At 45.5% G+C, this 20,126-nt stretch overlaps 4 protein-coding genes across 4 annotated transcripts; 2 read left to right on the top strand and 2 right to left on the bottom strand.

Moving 5' to 3' along the window:
- Positions 1 to 4,448: 4,448 nt before the first annotated feature.
- On the bottom strand, positions 4,449 to 5,889 carry LOC136426606 (short-chain collagen C4-like). Its single transcript, XM_066415285.1, has one exon. It carries the CDS (start codon positions 5,797 to 5,799, stop codon positions 5,041 to 5,043), a length of 759 nt encoding a protein of 252 aa, XP_066271382.1. The 5' UTR covers positions 5,800 to 5,889; the 3' UTR covers positions 4,449 to 5,040.
- A 1,402-nt stretch (positions 5,890 to 7,291) lies between these two features.
- LOC136426507 (short-chain collagen C4-like) lies at positions 7,292 to 8,500 on the bottom strand. Its single transcript, XM_066415172.1, has one exon. The coding sequence runs from the start codon at positions 8,498 to 8,500 to the stop codon at positions 7,628 to 7,630; it is 873 nt and encodes a 290-aa protein (XP_066271269.1). The 3' UTR covers positions 7,292 to 7,627.
- Positions 8,501 to 11,787: 3,287 nt separating this feature from the next.
- Positions 11,788 to 18,022, top strand: LOC136426506 (putative ammonium transporter 3). Its single transcript, XM_066415171.1, has 5 exons — positions 11,788 to 11,982; positions 12,834 to 13,187; positions 14,472 to 14,641; positions 16,731 to 16,807; positions 17,762 to 18,022. The coding sequence occupies exons 1-5, from the start codon at positions 11,788 to 11,790 to the stop codon at positions 18,007 to 18,009; spliced, it is 1,044 nt and encodes a 347-aa protein (XP_066271268.1). The 3' UTR covers positions 18,010 to 18,022.
- Positions 18,023 to 18,157: 135 nt separating this feature from the next.
- Positions 18,158 to 20,115, top strand: LOC136426505 (uncharacterized). Its single transcript, XM_066415170.1, has 3 exons — positions 18,158 to 18,185; positions 18,715 to 18,953; positions 19,158 to 20,115. Exons 1-3 carry the CDS (start codon positions 18,158 to 18,160, stop codon positions 19,488 to 19,490), a joined length of 600 nt encoding a protein of 199 aa, XP_066271267.1. The 3' UTR covers positions 19,491 to 20,115.
- Positions 20,116 to 20,126: the final 11 nt, after the last annotated feature.

Here is a 20,126-nt window from a genome sequence, read left to right as displayed (position 1 = left end):
AAGTGCAAAAAACTATAAGAAGGTAAATATTCTGTTTATGCAATAAACAGCTGAAATATAACTTTTCTGTATTTTTTTATCATTGTGTTCTTACACTGCTTAAAAGTTTTTCCTCTCTCTTTCTGACGTCTGTATCTATCTGGGTTGTGCCCAAATGCTAAATGAGAGTGTGTGTTAAGGTAAACCATTCGTGTCCCTGGGAAGTTTCAGTACAGTGATCAAGTGGTTGTCAGTAGTCCCACAAATGAGGCCTAATGTTAGAGGACCGGGTTATATATGGGGCCAGCGCCTTAATTTGAAAACAATCGGTAGGGATGACAGATCTTAGAAGGTAATGTAATTGAGTTAGAGATACAACCATGATTTGCTCAAGATGGCCACACCTCTAGCTTACCGTAGCGAAGCCATCGGTGTTCCTATTCTCCGGTAGATGGAAGGGATTTTATTCGAGCTCTCCGGTGAGGGTGTCGGGAGTGACTTAAAAAAACTTATACTCAAGTGGCATGGATGCACCTCAGGCAATTTAGGGTAATAGGCCACAGCTTGGATATTATATCATAGGAGAATGATATCACATGTTGCACCGAATAGTAAACTGGACAAACGTATTCATCTTTCTGTAGTCTGAGCCACCAATTGTCAATATTATAACGGCCTGTTTTACGAGAAATCAAATTGGTAAAACCCAGAACATAAAAGTTCCCTTCACTTCTTACCTGAGCCGTCCAACTCATTCTTTCTACCTTTACCATCGACTACTTTGAGTCACCCAAGTATTCCTAGCTTCTCTTGATAGCCACTCTCTTTGCACCCTTTTCTGTACTTTTCCGGCTGTCCGTTGTAGTAGTTAAGTCTTCGTGATCACTGTGTCCTGTCCACTCAACATTAAAGCAAATATTCAGATGAGAGGGAATGAAATGTAGCTGGTGTGTTGGTCAGTGCAATTGGTCAGATAACTAAATAATCACTCTTTGCTGGAGGAGAAAGTTCTGGGGTAAACATGTAGCACTTAAGCGATATGGTGTCATCTTGTTGTAGGTTATATTTGGAGAGAGGCTTCAGACTCTTAACAGAGCAGTGTAGCGAGCTAAAGAATCCAGACTATTCTCCACTATCGTCAAGGTAGCTGTATGGCTTTAAAGCAGGATGGATGCTCACGCTACGGTGGTCTTCGTTGCACTTTCTTCACTGTTTCTGTTCCCTGTATACCTTGCGGTCGAAACGGAGAGTGAGAATGACTCGTGTCCGAAACAGATGGCCAACAGCAACGTCAACAACATCACGGTGGTGGCTCCGCCCGGACCGAGGGGGGGCACGGGGCCGCCGGGACCGAGGGGCGTTCGCGGAGAGAGGGGAGACACGGGCCTTCCCGGGAAGCTCGGACCGCAAGGCTTGGAGGGTCAGAAGGGCGAAAAAGGAGCTCCGGGGAAGAAAGATACCCAAGGTGCAGAAGGATTTGGCGGAGGAGCTGTGTACATCCGGTGGGGGCGGACGTCGTGCGACGAGGGTACGGGCACGGTAACGGTGTACTCTGGGTTCGCCGGCGGATCGTACTAGGCCCACGAAGGAGGAGGAAGCAACTACCAGTGCCTTCCCGTAGACCCGGAGTTGGGCCGGTACGAGGATGGGGCTCATGCATACAGCTCTTTCATGTACGGTGCGGAGTATCAACTCAGCACAAACGTACCGTACGACAAGGACACTCTTCACGACCGTGACGTGCCCTGCGCGGTTTGCTACAGTCTCTCCCGCCGCGCGCAGTATAATAATAATTGTCATCGTTACAATAATTGCCTGAAGGTTCGCCATCTTTGATCTATCCACTCCATCAGCATTGCGCTGATGGCGGATATTCATATAATGTAATTGTACCCCTACACGTGGATTTAAGTGCAAACATAAAACGGAAAATTTAAACATGTGGACGTTGATGAAGGTTAGACATCCAGGTAGTAAGATACGCCAAAAATAGTTACTCAAGCAACTGGATAAAATTTTGAAACAGTCAGACGTTTCAGACAGTATCCGCTGTCTGACAGCATCCGCTGTCTTTCGTCAGTGACTAACGATAGGACTGGGAAACTAGTTTTTTTTTATACCAAAAGTCTGAATAGATATGTTAATGAGATTAAGACCATTTAGGATGTCTTGACGTAGTCTTACCAGTCCTATCGTTAGTCACTGACGAAAGCCAGCGGATGCTGTCTGAAACGTCTGACTGTTTCAAAATTTTATCCATTTACAATGAGTAACAATTTTTGACGTATTAAACATGTGGAATTTGAGGTTTGACAACCAATATGTTTCAAGATGTCCGTTTACCCTTGACTTTTTAAGAGGTCAAAGTTGCACTCATCAGGAGCGAGATCACAAGGAAGCTTGTTCCGTAGAGATGCATAAAGATCAGCTCAGAAATATGTCACATAAGGCAACGGCTACTTATATTACAACGAAAGACTTTTCAGACATGTGAATAGGTAGAAACTATGAGGGTAAATAAGAAAGTGAATATTCAGTTTATGCAATAAAGAAATGGAATCTAAGTCTTAGGTGTGTATCTTTTACTGTATTCCCTACGATGATCAGAAGTCCCACCCCTCCTTTTTCTGCGACTTCTGTATATGTCTGAGTTGTGTTGTGTTTAAATGCCAAGGGTTGATTGAGATAGACCATTCATGTCCCAGGGGTTGTTGGAATTATCTAGTGTTGCCAGCAGTCCCACAACATATGAAGTTTAATGTCGGTGGGCGGAAAACCTACGAGTTGGAATGTCAGTTCTTGGGAGTTACGACGTACGATTAGAAACGTGGTCCTTTGATGGTCATCTACATGGTAAAAGTTCGGGGTAATATTAATTGCGGCAACTGATAAAAATAATCTGTTTCTTTCGGTCTCGTGGTTAATGCACTACTATGTATTTTTTTTCAATATCAATATTAGTATCATTTAGCGCACCGACTAGTAACATCGCCTTTATCTACAAGCCTCGTCATGCATTGTCAGTGAAAAGTCTGTTTTGCGACAGATCAAATTGATATAAGACAGAACATTACACTTTCCATGCCCTTCCTACCCTTACCACCCAACTCATCATTTATCCCTTCACCCCGACAACTTTGAGATTGAACTCCAAATACTGTAAATGCATTTAAGTTCGCGTGGTTCAATTTCGCGGTAGGGAGAAAATGAAGTGTTCACGGTGGTTTTAAGTTCACATTTGAAACAATAGTAGCGCTACAGAAACATAGGCAGAAACGTTCGCGGTGGTTTTAAGTTCGCGGCGAAGAGCTTACCGCGAAAACCTCGAACATAGAACCACCGCGAACATTTCTGCATTTACAGTATGCATGATTGCTATAATTTCTGCTGATAGCCGCACACTTTGCACCCTTATCTCCACTTCTCCAGCTGTTGCCTGAAGCCTTGTCACTGGCTCCATTCCAAGCAGGAATTTGCCTTGACATCTTCTTGGCACAAGTAAATTTGTAAGTAAAAGCTACGATAAACAGCTGCAGAGGCGTCGATTGTACTTCAAACAAAATACCAGATGTACCTTAAGCTTATCATAAATGATTGCGAAATACTCAAAGCAAAGGTTTTAAAACACCCCTGCATTTCCAGAGCAAGCTGCTAGGGGGCCAAACCCCACAGCACTACTTCTTTACATCACAAGCTATCTGCCAACAAAAAATCAAGACCATGTCACGTCCTGGGCAGAAGATACAAAAAAAACGGTAGTTCTGCTGCAGTACCAAGGTCACATACCAGGAGACCAAATGTCAACCTTGACTTTCGTCTTATCACCACCTACCCATATACCAAATATCATAGTAATCCATCCAGAGGTTCTCGAGTTATGCTGACTACAAAAATCCGGAAACACAAACACACACACACACACACACACACACACACAAACACACACACATACACACATAGACACACACATAGACACACACACACACAGACACACCCAAAACTATATCTCCATTTTTCATGGAAAAAATAAGGGGAAGATTTTGACAGCTGGCCCATCAAACCTCTCTGGCTAGTCGCTGACTTGACAGGGCATATTTTGTATAACATAAGTTAGATGGTAGCCTCTACATGTCGCTGGAAAAATCGTAGAAATTGACCAAATAGACGGATAACATGCCAGAAAAGTTAGTCCGCTAAAGAAGATATAGTTTGCCACCTCTAGACATTTCGTGAATGGCATATTGGGCACTCTCTCCGTAGCTAACTCCCTTAGCATACTATTCACTCTATTTGGCCAATTTCTACTATTTTACCAGCCATCCGCGGAGCCTGGTAGAGGCTACTTAGATGGAAAAGCTGGTAGAAAGAAGGGCCCTTCCAATCTTTGTTTGGAGACAAATTGCCAGAGTTGACAACATATTCTTTGACACTACATCATTGCACAATAAGAAGCAGCTGTTTGTCTGGATAGAATTTTAATTCAACATGCTTAAAGCCTTTTTGCTGATAGAACGACAACTTGGAAGATCAATATTTGGGCCGTTCATAAAATAGAAATAAGGTACATTAATCCTTCGACAGCTATTGGCAACGCTTGAAGCATGCTATACAGGGATTAATCATATGTTGTCTTGCGATATATTTCAACTAACTGTTGCCTGCAAGCGCTCGAGATTCGGAACCTCACACATATTCTGATATCAAATATCTTTATATGTAAAACTACACCTAGAAAATACAATTCTTCATATTACACCTAAAATATAACTGTACGATACAAACATGGTATAACTAAAATTTCAATAAGAAATGTCCGTTTTCTCGTGAGAATTGTGTCTTTCATTTGCGGTCTGTTTGCACGTGCAAGCCGTCGATACGGCCACCATGTTGGTGGAATGGATAGATCCAAAATGGCGACCAACAACTTACATGTGTTGGTTTCTAAGTAAGCTGCGGAAAACATTTCAGTTCTGACCACTTCTCATGTAACACGTTACTTTTACCAAAAAAAACAATATGGTGAATGCTACATTACGTCACTGTCATATGACTGTAAAAGTCCTATATTGTGCATACGACGCATGTCAGTTCCCTCCCCTCCATGTACGGCGGACACGGCAGCGAGCCGCAGCGGGCCTCCACTAGGTAGAACAGCGCGCCGTTCGCGTTTCCTTCCCCGCCTGGCAGCACCTCGGGCTCCCCGTCCATACATACGAACTCCGAGCGGTTGTGGTTGTGGTACTCCGCCATCAGATAGCCTCCGTACTCCCGCGTCCAGCCTTCCGAGCAGGTCTTGCGGGCGGGGATCATCAGCTGCGCGCGGCGGGAGAGACTGTAGCAAACCGCGCAGGGCACGTCACGGTCGTGAAGGGTAGCCTTATCGTATGGTACGTTTGTGTCAAGTTCGTACTCCGCGCCGTACATGTAGGACTTCGATCCCTGAACCCCATCGTCGTACCGGCCCCACTCCGGGTCTGCGGGGAGGCACTGGTAGTTGCTTCCTCCTCCCTTGTTGGCGTAGTACGATCCGCCGGCGAACCCGGAGTACACCGTTACCGTGCCCGTACCCTCGTCGCACGACGTCCGCCCCCACCGGATATACACAGCTCCTCCGCCAAATCCTTCCGCGCCTTGACTGCCTTTCTGCCCCGGAGCTCCTTTCTCGCCATTCTGACCCTCCAAGCCTTGTGGTCCGAGCTTCCCGGGACGGCCCGTCTCTCCCCTCTCCCCGCGAACGCCCCTCGGTCCCGGCGGCCCCGTGTCCCCCCTCGCTCCGGGCGGAGCCACCACCGTGATGTTGTTGACGTTGCTGTTTGCCATCTGCTTCGGACACGAGCCTTCCCCACCCTCTGTTTCTACCGCAAGGCAGGAAGAGAACAGAAACAGTGCAGAAAGTGCGACAACGGCTAGTGTAGCTGGACCTGCCATCCTGCTTTAGGGTTTCAAGAAATAGACTGACTTCCAGCTACCTCGAAGGTGGTGGAGAATGGTTTGAATTCTTCAGCTTGCCAAACTGCTTTAAGTCTGAGAACACTCAGAATGCTACATTCCATTTTGACGTCTAAAGGTTACACATTCCTACGAGAGAGGAAAACTGAGTCTTAATTAATTTCATTCTCGTAGACACTTTGCAATTTGTTGGCAGACACAAAAATAATACTGGCTGACACATTGACCAAAGGGCAGAAATATAATGAGGCCCACCGTTCCCCAAACAGCACCAAACAAGTCAAGCCTAAGTTGATGCTTCTCACAAGGCCCGAGAGAAGCATGACAGGTCTGGTCATGTTTCAAAGCCATCTCAGCAAGGCCACTGAAAGTTGGGCAGTTTTCTGTTTCTTTGACTTATTTGAAAGTTCTTTGAGTCAAAAACAACATCTGAAGTCAAGTGCAAAGTCTTTTGAGAAAAGGGTCCCATGAACCTCAAAATAAGTGGCACATGTTGGAACTCAAATATGGAAATAACAGATTTTTAAAATGCTTCTTCGAACTTCCTTTAAAGCATTACTGCAGGCCCCCTTCTCCACTCCCATTCGTCGCTGCTCTAGCGGAATCTGACTGGCGTGGCTAAAAGCTGCACGCTACAATGTTGTTAAATGTCCTACCGGTCGAAACTCATTTGATACCTGCCCCGCGCCAATCGTGACACTCAAATCAAAATTCATATGAGGCTCTACCATTCCACAAAGACCGTTATAGATACTCATTTTACCCTCAAACTGTGAGAGACTGTAATCAATTACCTCAGGAAGTCACGGAGATAGCTGACCCTCCCAACTTCAAGGAGGCTGTGCTCTTGCACCTGAGAGGACAATAACAGCGCATCGCACTCCCCCCTGGGCGCATTACCCCAACAAGAGGGGTGTTGCTCAGTATACAATCATGATCAAGATCAAGATCAAGAAATGTTCGGATGATATCGATATGAGTGTTGGTCAAATCCCGCCATCACGATTGTCACTGGTCTAAAATTAGCTATACTGCGAGATTACCAATGGCTAGGTAAGGGTGGTCTGCTCTAAAGAACGTTTACTTCAGAACTCAGAACGAGGCTGAAGAACCATTACGTCACTACCGTTGGGGGAGGGGGTGGAGCGAAGAGAGCGCCAAGTTCAAAAGTGTGCACAAGGTTATCATTTGGCGGGCTCATGCTCATGTAAACGTTGAAATACATAAACTTTTAAACGTAAAGACTACGGGGAAATGATGAACTTGATATTCTCAATTGATTTTCTTTCAGTTATAATGTAGTTTTTCAAAAGTTGTACATTGAAAAGGAAAGTAAAGTTCATTACATCACAAAATGGTTGAACACAAAAAAATAGACAGATTATCTGGAACGAGGGAAAGATTAAAAAAGGACAAATTTTAGAAAATGCTCGCTTAATTATATTCGACATGTAAAAAAGCGAATCGAGATGTGTATCTTCAGACCTTTTAAAAGTTCTCCAAAAGGCGATCGCGATCGTATACAAACTTCTACCAAATGTACTTTAAACCCTCATCATGCAATATCACGTTGACAATAATCGCTTAACTGTTAATTACCAACTACTCACATAACAGATAACTTTTACCCAATTCGTCTTTCACCAAACTTGGAGGATGCTACGTCACATTACGTCACTGTCACGTGACTCTAAACGTCCTATTTTGTGCACACGACGCAGGTCAGCTCCCTCCCCTCCACGTACGGCGGACACGGCAGCGAGCCGCAGCGGGCCTCCACGGGGTAGAACAGCGCGCCGTTCACGTTTCCTTCCCCGCCTGGCAGGACTTCGGGCTCCCCGTCCATGCACACGAACTCCGTCCGGCCGGGATGGTCATGGTACGCTGCCATCAGGTAGCCTCCATACTCCCGTGTCCAGCCGTCCGGGCAGGTTTTGCGGGCGGGGATCATCAGCTGCGCGCGGCGGGAGAGACTGTAGCAAACTGCGCAGGGCACGTCACGGTCGTGAAATATAGCCTTTTCGTACGGTACGTTACTGCTGAGTTCGTACTCCGCACCGTGCATGTAGGATTTCGATCCCTGAACCCCATCTTCGTACCGGCCCCACTCCGGGTCTGCGGGGAGGCACTGGTAGTTGCTTCCTCCTCCATTGTTGCTAAAGTGCGCTCCGCCGGCGAACCCGGAGTACACCGTTACCGTGCCCGTACCCTCGTCGCACGACGTCCGCCCCCACCGGATATAAACAGCTCCTCCGCCAAATCCTTCCGCGCCTTGGCTGCCTTTCTGCCCTGGAGCGCCTTTCTCGCCCTTCTGGCCCTCCAAGCCTTGCGGTCCGAGCTTCCCGGGAAGGCCCGTGTCTCCCCTCTCCCCGCGAGCACCCCTCGGTCCCGGCGGCCCCGTGTCCCCCCTCGGTCCGGGCGGAGCCACCACCGTGATGTTGTTGACGTTGCTGTTTGCCATCTGCTTCGGACACGAGCCCTCCTCACCCTCTGCTTCTACCGCAAGGCAGACAGAGAACGTGAACAGTACAGCCGAAACTGCGACAACGGCTAGCGTAGCTGGACCTGCCATCCTGCTATAGGTTTCAAGAAATAGACTGACTTCCAGCTACCTCGAAAGTGGGGGAGAAAGGTTTGAATTCTTCAGATTGCCAAACTGCTCTAAGTCTGAGAACACTCAGAATGCAACATTCCAGTTTGACGTCTTAAGGTTACGCATTCCTACGCCAGAGGAAAGCTAATTCTTAATTTCATTCTTGTGTAGACACTTTGTTGGCAGACATAAAAGTAATACTGGCTGACACATTGACCAAAGGGCAGAAATATAATGAGGCCCACCGTTCTCCAAGCAGCACCAAACAAATCAAGCCTAAGTTGATGCTTCCCACAAGGACCAAAAGAAGCATGACAGGTCTGGTTATGTTTCAAAACCATCTAAGGAAGGCCACTGGGAGTTGGGCATTTCTCTGTTCCTTTTACTAATCTAAAAGTTCTTTGAGCCAAAAACAACATCAAGTTAAGTGTAAGGTCTAGGCTTGAAAAGTATTTCGAGAAAATGGCCCCATGAACTTTAAACGAAGTGACATATGTTGGAACTCAAATATGGATAAATCAAATCACAAAAAGCTTTTTTTCTTAATTTCTACACGCCTCTTTCTCCACTCTTATTCGTCGCTGCGCTAGCGGAATCTGACCGGTGTGGCTGGAAGCTGTGTGCTACCATGTTATTTTGACAGGAAATCCGCTGTCCTTCCGTTTCTTGAAGTCAAATTCTCCAAGTGAAAATCAACGGTTAAAGTCAGCAATCTAAATCCCAGGCGTGGCAGGTCTTTCGAAGAAAATGACCCATTGAACTTGAAAATAGGCTTTGCGTTTTTGAAATCGAATACATCGGGTAAACATGCCTACTTCTTTAAACTACACATAAGGCAATACTGTACATGTATATGCAAAGTTATAATGTAGTATTTTAAAGAGGTTCCTTTTAAATTCAATTATGAAATGAGGAATAAGAAACTAGTAAAAGAGTACATTAAGAAAGCCAATACAATGTGTTTAAAGACACGAAAAACGTTGAGTATCTGGAGTGAATAAGCAACGGCAAAAGAAACCACATTTATAGGAAAACGCATGCTGACTATAAACTCGACATTTACGATGAAAAGACGGTATCTAGACGTTGTCTTTGAGTTCCCCAAAAGTTACAGAAAAACACCCTTTGACCCTTTCTACTATAGATTGCAACCACTGAGGGACCAAATATTTGACCACTTCTCACAAAATACACGCCTTTGACAAATTCTAGAAGTTCTCCAAAAGGCATAGTTATCGTGAGAGACGTATCAATCAACCCTTGTCCTGCTGGATTTCCATGAGCAAAAATATACCCCCACTGCTGAAGTGCCCAGAAACCTTTCAAACAAAGGGTACTAGTTTGATGCTGCTCGTTTTTAGTTACTTCGCTTTACAACAACCGCGCGGGTGCAACATAGGCATTCTAGAAATACCCTCAACCCAACAATTGTCAGGGCTAGCATACAGAACAAGCATGTGCAAACTGACACTTGTTGGGCTCAGCAGGACTAGGGTTTTAAAACCTAGATTTTATTGACGTGTATCTGTGTATCATAATTCTCTGAAACTACAGTGTAAACCTCCATTATGCGATATCGCGTTGATGATTATCTCTTATCTGCTAATTACCAATGGTATAATCACCGATCTCTTTATCGATTAGTAGTCCTAATTACACCGGAAACTCGGCTAAATCTTTAGGCGTTGTCGAACTGCAAATGGATCAATTGGGCTGTACCACTCTTACTTTAGAAAGGGATACGTTTTGTCACTGAAATATAAGCGTATTAGATACAATCTATGGGTTAAATAAAAAATCAATGTAAACCACCCGTACATATTCAAAATAGAACAGTCCAATAATTACCCGTGCAGAAAACGCAGGGCTTATTCATGTCGAGTTTTCAAGTCTTTGCAAAAAAAGGATTATGTCGGATTTGTGTAATCAATGCAGCTTTATCCGTATTAGTAGAATATGTTATGCATGTACTATGTTGTCCACAAATTTCCAAACATATACGACCAGCTTAAGACTGTCACGGTGTCGGCTACGAACGTCTTCAGAGAAAGTTTAGGTATTCAGTTAAAGATACTTGCCAGAACTATCCAAAACATGCAAGACAATCTAAGTTACACAGACTATATTCTCTTTATTATTTTCATTAACCTTCTCTGTGCTGCCTAACTCTGTAACCAATAAGCAATTGGATGCCAAACGGCTATTTCATGGTGCTAGGGGTTAAGATACCCTTAATAGCTTTTATAAGACTTTATAAAGACTAATCTACCAGGAGTAAAAATATATAAATAGACATACAGATATGATGTATGGTATAATCATCATTATCGTACATCCGGAGAATTTCTTTCTTCTGGTGAGGTAAACTAGATTAAGTTATGATATAGATATATGACATAGACACACAGACATACTACTAGTATATGATACCGTTTTGTGTAGTAGCCTCCAATTCAGATCTCCAAACTTCATTTCAATCTGGCAGTATAGAACACGCTGTACCAGTATCTGTCTTCGCAACACATGTACACTCTAAAAGTAGCTAAAAGCACTGTTAGCACAGACATGTACTCTCCAAGCAGAGGTTCGGCTCTGACTGTTTTTGACGTGTTTTTGGTCGTTTTTGTTTGGCTTTCTATTCTGTCCTGTTTTATTTATGTATGGCCTGGTGACAAAACCTCTGCTTGGCGAGTTCAGACATGACCCACATTATGTAATACCTCAAGGATTAAAAATCAATTTGTTCGTGACAAGATTTGCTTAATGGAACGTAGGTGTAAAAACGATTACGACTTAATCTAGTCCCTCCCAATTTTACATAAGTCAATCAGACCACGTCTTATTTCATCTCACGCCATTACACGGATAATCACGATGTTGGACAACGTTCGTGCACGTGAATATCACGTGAATATCACGTGAACAGTAAAACCAGTGGGTGGGGCGCTTGTTGCTAGGATTTCTATGTAACGTCGGGGTCTTTCACCTACTCTTATAACATTGGTGGAAGCAGTCACGCTGCAGATGTAAGATATGGACGTTGTTGGATTACGTTCGCGCACGTGAATATCACGTGAACAGTAAGACCAGTGGGTGGGACGCTTGTTGTTAGGACTTTTATGTAACGTCGTGGTCTTCCAACTACTCTTATAACATTGGTGGAAGCAGTCACGCTGCAGATGTAAGATATGGAAAGAATGTTGGCTTCGCCTAAGCAGTTAATGTAACATACACTCAAGAACGGGTGACAAGCAGACGCTAACACAATGTCTGCCAACGTAACGACCTCGGGCAACGCCAGCGAGTCTACATCGCCTGTTCTGGGGACGTCAGTGCCACCAGCGGCCGAGAAGAGCGACGGTTTCGTGCACATCGACAGCGATGACGCTACCTGGATCCTAACCAGCGCTATCTTCATATTTACCATGCAGTCAGGATTCAGCCTTCTGGAGTCCGGACAGGTATCTGTATCTTTATCTGTTACTGTATCTATAGCTTTACCTGTGTCTCTAGCTGTGTCTTAGAATGCCTGTATCTGTACCTGTACCTGTGTCTATACCTTTGTGACTATATCCAGAACTGTATTTGTACCTGTGTCACAGGTACAGATACAGTTCTGGATACAGGCACAGAGAGTGCCTGTTTCTATATGTATAATTGTGCCTGCGCTTGTGTCTTTGTCTATACCTCTGTCTATGCCTGTATCTACAACTCTATCTGTACCTTGGCCTGTGCATGTGCATGTACCTGTGCCTATGCCTGTACCTACAACTCTATCTGTACCTGAGCCTGTGCATGTGCATGTACCTGTGCCTATGTCTGTATCTACAACTCTATCTGTACCTGAGCCTGTGCATGTGCATGTACCTGTGCCTATGCCTGTATCTACAACTCTATCTGTACCTGAGCCTGTGCATGTGCATGTACCTGTGCCTATGCCTGTATCTACAACTCTATCTGTACCTGAGCCTGTGCATGTGCATGTACCTGTGCCTATGTCTGTATCTACAACTCTATCTGTACCTGAGCCTGTGCATGTGCATGTACCTCTGTCCATGCCTGTATCTACAACTCTATCTGTACCTGAGCCTGTGCATGTGCATGTACCTGTGCCTATGCCTGTATCTATGACTGTATCTGTGTCTGTACCTGTACCTCGGTCTGTGTCTATACCTATGTCCATGCCTGTATCTATAACTGTATCTGTATCTATGCCTAACTGTCGTAACTGTTCTGCCCGGAATTATATAAATTGGGACATAAATACTGAAAAATACATTTACAGTATTTTCTCATGTTGTGTGTTTGTCAGGTTTCTATGAAGAACGATGTCAACATTATCTTCAAGAACGCGGTCGACGTCCTTTTCGGGGGGCTGACATACTGGATCGTTGGGTATGGTATGGGGTTCGGCAGCCAACCTGGCTCCAACTCTATCGTCGGGGTAGGGTACTACTTCTTAGACGCCTCCGAGAAAGACATGGGCTTCCTCTTCTCGAGCTTTTTCTTCCAGCTGGCGTTTGCGACGACGTCTGCGACGATCGTGAGCGGCGCGATGGCGGAGAGAGCGACGCTGGAGGCGTACGTCGTCTTCTCTTTGATGAGCGCCATCATCTACGCACTGCCGTCCAGGTGGCTCTGGTATAAAGGAGGCTGGCTGAAACAGGTGAGTGAAGCATATAGCCTCATTTGTAGGCCTTTTGGGCAAACAACAAACACATCCAAACACTACACAAAACAAGGTAAATTAGCCTCCTTTTCAGGCCTTTTGGGCAAACCAAAGCCTTTTGGAAGTAACATACATCCAAACACTACCGAAAACATTACCTTCGGTGAAGGTAATGCTTCATTTAGTCTCCTTTGCAGACCTTTAGGGCGGCGCCAGCGTTTTTCTCTTTGGGTGGGGGGGGGGCTGATTCGCTGTTTTCAACATACCATGGCCAGGTTCTTTTTCCGCCGGTACAGCAAATCGAAATGCAACCCGTACAGCGAAAGAGCCTGGCCCCGATATCTTTAGAATCACGAATCAGCGCTCCTCCAAAAATAAACGCCAGTGCCGCCCAGAAGGCCTGCAAGGGAGGCTAAGTGAACCGTGTGTCTCTGTTATTACCTTTGCCAAGAATGTATGTTTGTGTACGTGGTAGTCAGCAGTTGCTAGCGCGCCTCTGTTTCCGGATGGGAAGGTTGCTGGTTCGACAACAGGCCTCGTTATAGTCATCCTTCTTGTACACCTTTGGAATGACTGCAGTCGTTAGGACTTTAGCTGTATTTGTCGAAAAACACTAGGAAAATTTCCAAGTTCGTTGAACATGCACCTGTTATATATACTGTACATAGAGGCTATCCTATTCTTTGAATGTAACACCTTAGACATCACCTGTCCAATTTTCGAACCAATAAAAGAGAAGCTACACGAGAAATGATAGTATCCCGGCTGACTGTGGGTTTACTGGCATGTGACCGCGTTTCAGCACAAAGGACAGGATCAACGACACTAATGTTTCAGCTTTCATTGGGACAAAATGTCTCCTAGATAGGATATTTACCACCTAGTTTATCAACTATTTACCTACTGGTCTCACCACATCATGTGTGGGATGAAAGAAGCCTTCGTGGTTGTATCCAGTTCAGAAGGGCACACTACAAGTGAATGTTCTAATTGACAACAATGTAGGATAAGCAATTTTTGCTGACCTTTGAACATTCTACCTTAAATCGCAACTTTCTGGAAGCAAGTAAGTTGTAACATGTAGCCTATTTATCCGTTTATCTTCTTTGTACATACCGGGTGTATGCCCTATGGCCCAACCCAACGATAAAGGCACTCCTGGTAGGTCAGGTTCCACTACGCTACCAATAATGTAATCTGACCTCTAGATTCAAGATGGCGGAAGGTCAATGACAAGGTTCCAGCAATACGTTCTGACATACCTGTAACTTCTGTGTTCAGCTGGGCGCTCTGGACATCGCAGGATCGGCGGTAGTCCACATCCTGGGCGGGACGAATGGCCTGGTGGCTACCTTACTCATGGGGCCTCGAATCGGCGTCTTCAAACCCGGAACCAAGGAACCGAAGATGGGCTATCCTACCAACGCGCTGCTGGGCATGTTCATGTTGTGGTGAGGACTGTTCCATTTAGCACCTTGAGCGGGTGCTATTTTTTCTTTCTTTGTGTTTAAGAAAAGGGCTAAAAGATCAAGAGTATTCAAATACATCAAGGCATAACACAAGGCATTATAAGGAAGTTTTATTGTAAGTTCATGCCCGTGGGCTAATTGCAAATACATTATAGAAATATAGGGAAAACATACATGTGACAGTGTACTGTTACTGACATTAATATTGTTGTAAGAATAGACTACTAAATACGACTGTTGGCAATATCTAGACAAGCTGGGTTTGACTTCTTTTTTAGAGGCAGTGGAAGACGAGTTATATACGAATATAAGATAAATTATTTACGGGTAAGATACAAATAGGGAATTTTCCTAGCCACTCCCACTGGCTTTAAATTGAAATTTCTGATTCCTAAATTCTGTAAAGAAAGATGCAGTCCAGATGTTTAGACGGTTGTATTGAATCGATTGACGGTAAAAGAGGGAGGGAGGGAGGGAGGGAGGGAGGGAGGGAGGGAGGGAGGGAGGGAGGGAGGGAGGGAGGGAGGGAGGGAGGGAGGGAGGGAGGGAGGGAGGGAGGGAGGGAGGGAGGGAGGGAGGGAGGGAGGGAGGGAGGGAGGGAGGGAGGGAGGGAGGGAGGGAGGGAGGGAGGGAGGGAGGGAGGGAGGGAGGGAGGGAGGGAGAAATAGAAAGAAGGAGAGAGAGGAGGAGAAAGAGAGAGGAGAGATAGGAGAGAGAGAGAGAGAGAGAGAGAGAGAGAGAGAGAGAGAGAGAGAGAGAATAAAGAACTTTCTACGTTTTGACCGATCTGGTGACGTCATGGAATCGGTCTATTGCTAAAAAAAGTATGCTACTGTTGACGAGTACAGCCCGTTCCTGTTGTATTCTTTGCAGGTGGGGATGGCTTGGGTTTAACTGTGGAAGTACGTACGGGATAACAGGAGGGAAATGGAAACTCTCATCTCGGTAAGCGCAAACTTAGGATATGATTTAGTAAAGTGATTTAAAGTGGCCTTGTACACCCTGAACTCTACAGGTCTTCCTTTTCTTCTTAAAACGTTAAAGGAGTAATGACTCCGGTAACCACCTAGGTCCTCCTCCCTCAAACATGTCCAACAACGTTTTCAGTCCGTTAGGTGTGTTGCTATTCTTCTGCTCTGTCCCTGAAAGTGTTCTCTTCTTCCTTCATCCCCTTTCCTAGCAGCCCTGCCATCGACCAAGTAGACGGAACATCTTTGTGCCTAGACAAACAGTTTGTCTCATGGTATTGACAACGTCGGCCCGGTCAAGTTGTTGTTACCAAATGTCAAGGCATTTCCTGCCAAACTGTCAGCCACTTCATTGTGGTAGATGCCAGCATGACCAGGGATGATGCTAGTCACGAATACAGGCTTATCAATTTTCTCCCATGCCGCTCCAGGGCTGCTGCTGCCACTCTGCTAGCGTCTATGGGAGGTGGAACGGTCGGGATCGTGTACAGGTGGGGACGTGAAACCAATCTGGTGTCTTCCCTATTCTAGCTCCGCCCCCCTTACTGAATATCTTACCCATTAATTAAGGCGTAGATTCCATGTTAGACATCACGAAATCGCGGGCGAATACACCAAGGAACACGGCGACTCGCAGAGCTGCGTTTCGATTACCGTAATTGATTAATTAATAGATATAAGAAAACGTTTGGCATTGAAAAAAATCATCTATTTATCTATGTATTTGTAGCTAAGTTGCTACGTTTTGAACCAACTACATGTAACATATGGACAGGTATGACAATTGCTTTTATTTCTATTTTAGTCTTAGCTCGTTGCTTGGATTTTATTGGGATCAACGCTATCACTTTTGTTTATTTTTAATGGTTTATGTTGTGTTTCTATAGTGCTTCCGTATCTACAGAGTTATAAAGTTCATTCAAGTATTTACTGTGTAATATAGTGGAACATGTGCGACGAATTGTTATCATTTGATGTAGAATCTTAATTTTCTATTGTATATGTAATACCATACTTGAAGATGACTCCAAAAAGATTAGCGAGTACTGTTTTTGTCTGATAAACAAACAAACTCCTAATACAAGTGTTGTTGTTCTGCTCAGTTGGCTGATGCGGAACGGTAAGATAGAAGTCCGTTACACCCTGGACGGCATTTTGGGGTCCCTGGTATCCATATCAGGTAAGCACACAACACCGGACCATGTTAGGGGGTCGGGAAATAGTTCAAATTGGCCAATTAGGGCAAATGAGGTATTCACTTACATTGGTCGACCTCCCGCTGGAACTAAACTGGAAAGCATCTTCCATGTTTACCTTAGGGCCCTGTCATACGTGTGCGTATATTCAAATGCGCATGAGTTCCGCAGTAACATTTTTGTTTTGTTTAAGTAGCTTTTGCGGGAGGAAGTTGTTTTCTACTTTGACCCACCGTTGAGCAGTCTAGTTATCAAATCAAAGAAATTACTTCTTCTGCTGCAAACTTAACCTAAACGAAGAACGCAACGATGTTAATACGCAACTCGCGTGGGCTTGTATATACGCACAAGCGTGACAGGGGCTTTACATGCAGTTTTCGCCACTTGGTCTATAAATCCTTTGTTCACGTCTCTGTCCGTGTCACCAGGTTTTGGATGCCTGGCCCTGGGACATTTCTCTTTGATTGGGCTCTTACCGATTTGCATGTCTGCAAGCTTGTTTGTTGTTTTGAGCATATTCTAGTCTAAACAATGATGATGAGTTTAAACAATTTCTTCACGTCTCTGCCTTTGTGTTCCTTTCCTGGCATGTTCTTGAGAATTTCTTTTCGTTGTTTGTCATTTTGAGCATATTTTTCGTTTCAAGCATTCAATTTTCTTCTCGTCTATGCTTTTGTGTTGTACTCTTTGTATCCTGGCCTGGCCCTATCACTTGTTTTCTTTCTTCGATTGGACATCTACTGGTTGATATGTCTACAAGCTTTTTTGTCGTTTTGATGCTTAGTCTTTTGATTATTCGTTACGTCTCTTCCAACGTGTTTAGGTCCTGGCGTGGCCTTCGGATTTTCGTTTCGTTGTTTGTCGTTGTGAGCATATTTGTCGTTTTGAGCATGTCTTTAGCCTAAGAAAAATATTCGCGTCTCTGCCTGTGTGTTGAGCCCTCTGTAGCCTGGCGCGGCCGTGGGAGAGCCTTCTGATCGGGGCTGTGGGCGGCTACCTGGCCATCCTTGGCGGGGAGCTTATCCGGAGGCTGCGGATAGACGACCCCGTGGGGGTGGTGACCGTGCATGTGGTGGGCGGCGTCTGGGGCATGCTCGCCGTCGGGATCTTCCTGCGACCCGATAGGGTGGCGGGACTTACGAATCACGCAGGTAATTCTGAGAGATATAATAGGGGCTTATCTTGAAAGAGAGGGGGAGAGAGAGATGGAGAGAGATGGAGGGAGAGAAAAAAATTAGAGAGATAGAGGGAGAAGACATTTGGGATGGGCGGCCGTGCACGTGGTGGGCGGCGTCTGGGGCATACTGGCCGTCGGGATTTTCCTGCGGACCGACATGGTGGCGGGACTTACGAATCACGCAGGTAAAGATATAGAATGGGGTATTTAGAGAAAGAGAGGGAGAGGGAGGGAGAGAGAGAGAGAGATATTAAGACATATAGAGAGAAAGAGAGGAGATATTTGGGATAGGCGGCCGTGCACGTGGTGGGCGGCGTCTGGGGCATGCTGGCGATGGGCCTGTTCCTGGGGCCCGACAGGGTGGCGGGACTTACGAATCACGCAGGTAGAGATATAGAGAGGGGTGTTTAGAGTGAGACAAAGCGAGGGAGGGAGAGAGGGAGATTAGAGAGAGACTGAGAGAGAGGGAGAGAGAAGAAATTTGGGATAGGACTCTCTGTGTGTGTTTCTCTGGGTAATGGAACTACAGCGAATGATGTGTTGTGAATGTCTATGTTCAGGTCTGATCTACGGTGGCGGCTGGTACATCCTTGGCGTCCAGACCTATAGTATGGGCGATACATAAAAATTTGTGTATCCAGACTCTCTGTGTGTGTTTCTCTAGGTAATTCAATTAACTGGAGAGAATGATGTGTTGTAAATTTTTATATTCAGGTCTGATCTACGGTGGCGGCTGGTACATCCTTGGCGTGCAGACTCTAGCCTGCGTCGCCATCATCGCCTGGGCCGTGCTGACGTCATTCCTCACGTTCAAGGTCATTGACCTGACGATTGGGCTGCGGATCAGCACGGTGGCGGAGATCATCGGAGCGGACGTGTGCGAGCATAGCATCAACGGCACGTACGACACCGCCGAAGGCGTCATCCGCACGCAGGACGGAAGGACCTTCCAGGTAACCGGGGCCCGGCCAGGCTGTTTGCGGGAACGATATTATATCGATAAATTTACACAAAAACCGAGACGTTAGACCGTGGTCCATTGCGCCTGTCGAAAAGCGTCAGAATCTGTAGCGTTTGTCTTTCTTGTCAGAAGATTGACTGAACACTTAACTAAACCAGAGAGTCAGCTCAATTCCGTTTCATGTCCACATTTCAAGGTGCCGTCAGGTCCCGTCCTGTCTAAGAGGGACGTCTTGAAGATCATGGACATCTCCTTGGCCTTGAGGAACAAGGTCCCGCGGTCGGCGTACGGCAAGTCGGTGGGTCTTCACGGTCGGAGGCCGTCCACCGCCAACATCTCGGACGACGGAAAGACTCTAGTGATCAGAAGGGCTCGCTGGGCTGCCGATGACGTCACTAGGGAGACTAGGGAGCTGCCGGAAATAGAGGTGACGTCACACCACCCGGAAGGACGTCACGGGCACGGCAACGACGCGTTCGATGAGGACGCTGAAGGAAACCGTTTGAAGGTTCCGGCAGAGGTGCATTGACGTCATCAACCACAATTCCGCTTTAGTAACGGTCAAAGTATAGTTTAATGCACAGTGTTTGAGAAGAGCCACACCTCGAGCACGTTAAAGAACCCATCACATTTACCAAAAGAAAAAGGGTTCCATTTCGGTGTGAGTTGATCAAACCTTATATATTACGCTTTAGTCTATCTCCTGCTTGATATTTTGAGATGGTGATAGTCACACACTATGTCAATCCTTACACAAATGTGTAACATGTAAATAAATATGTAAGCGGGTGAAATCATGTAAAACGGGTTATTTCTGGTCACCTTGGGAAGGTTGTTTGAATGTGTATGCCAAATGCTAGATCAAGCCAAATATCTATGTCAAACTTAGCCTAGCTCTACCAGGCTCTAGACGCGGCTGAAAAAAGTAGAAATCGGCCAAATAGACAGATAACATACCAGAGGAGTTGGCCAGCCGATAGATACAATTTGCCACGTCAGGTATGTTGTCTGTGTATTTGGCCAATTTCTAGTCTTTCTAGCGACGTCTGAAGCCTGATAGAGGCTATGTCAACCTAGCTAAAATCTGAAGGTCTTGGTTACAAATTAGACATGTTTACCAGTTAAAGATATTTGCGCGTTATTTCAGGATACATAAAGGAAAGAT

Source organism: Branchiostoma lanceolatum, chromosome 2 (genome assembly GCF_035083965.1).
Source record: "Branchiostoma lanceolatum isolate klBraLanc5 chromosome 2, klBraLanc5.hap2, whole genome shotgun sequence".
Taxonomy (NCBI): domain Eukaryota; kingdom Metazoa; phylum Chordata; class Leptocardii; order Amphioxiformes; family Branchiostomatidae; genus Branchiostoma; species Branchiostoma lanceolatum.
The sequence above is the reverse complement of the archived record's forward strand: the minus strand, read 5'-3'. Positions and strand labels throughout refer to the sequence as shown.

What these genes read in the sequence shown, in the direction of transcription:
- LOC136426606 (XM_066415285.1), bottom strand. Translation starts at nt 5,799, where the DNA reads ATGGCAAACAGCAACGTCAACAACATCACGGTGGTGGCTCCGCCCGGA.
- LOC136426507 (XM_066415172.1), bottom strand. Translation starts at nt 8,500, where the DNA reads ATGGCAGGTCCAGCTACGCTAGCCGTTGTCGCAGTTTCGGCTGTACTG.
- LOC136426506 (XM_066415171.1), top strand. Translation starts at nt 11,788, where the DNA reads ATGTCTGCCAACGTAACGACCTCGGGCAACGCCAGCGAGTCTACATCG. An exon ending in CTGGGCATGTTCATGTTGTG is followed by an intron (nt 14,642 to 16,730) that starts GTGAGGACTGTT and finishes TGTTCTGCTCAG; the next exon opens with TTGGCTGATGCGGAACGGTA. An exon ending in GTCCCTGGTATCCATATCAG is followed by an intron (nt 16,808 to 17,761) that starts GTAAGCACACAA and finishes CTGTGTGTTGAG; the next exon opens with CCCTCTGTAGCCTGGCGCGG.
- LOC136426505 (XM_066415170.1), top strand. Translation starts at nt 18,158, where the DNA reads ATGGTGGCGGGACTTACGAATCACGCAG. An exon ending in GGGACTTACGAATCACGCAG is followed by an intron (nt 18,186 to 18,714) that starts GTAAAGATATAG and finishes TTTTATATTCAG; the next exon opens with GTCTGATCTACGGTGGCGGC. An exon ending in AGGACGGAAGGACCTTCCAG is followed by an intron (nt 18,954 to 19,157) that starts GTAACCGGGGCC and finishes CCACATTTCAAG; the next exon opens with GTGCCGTCAGGTCCCGTCCT.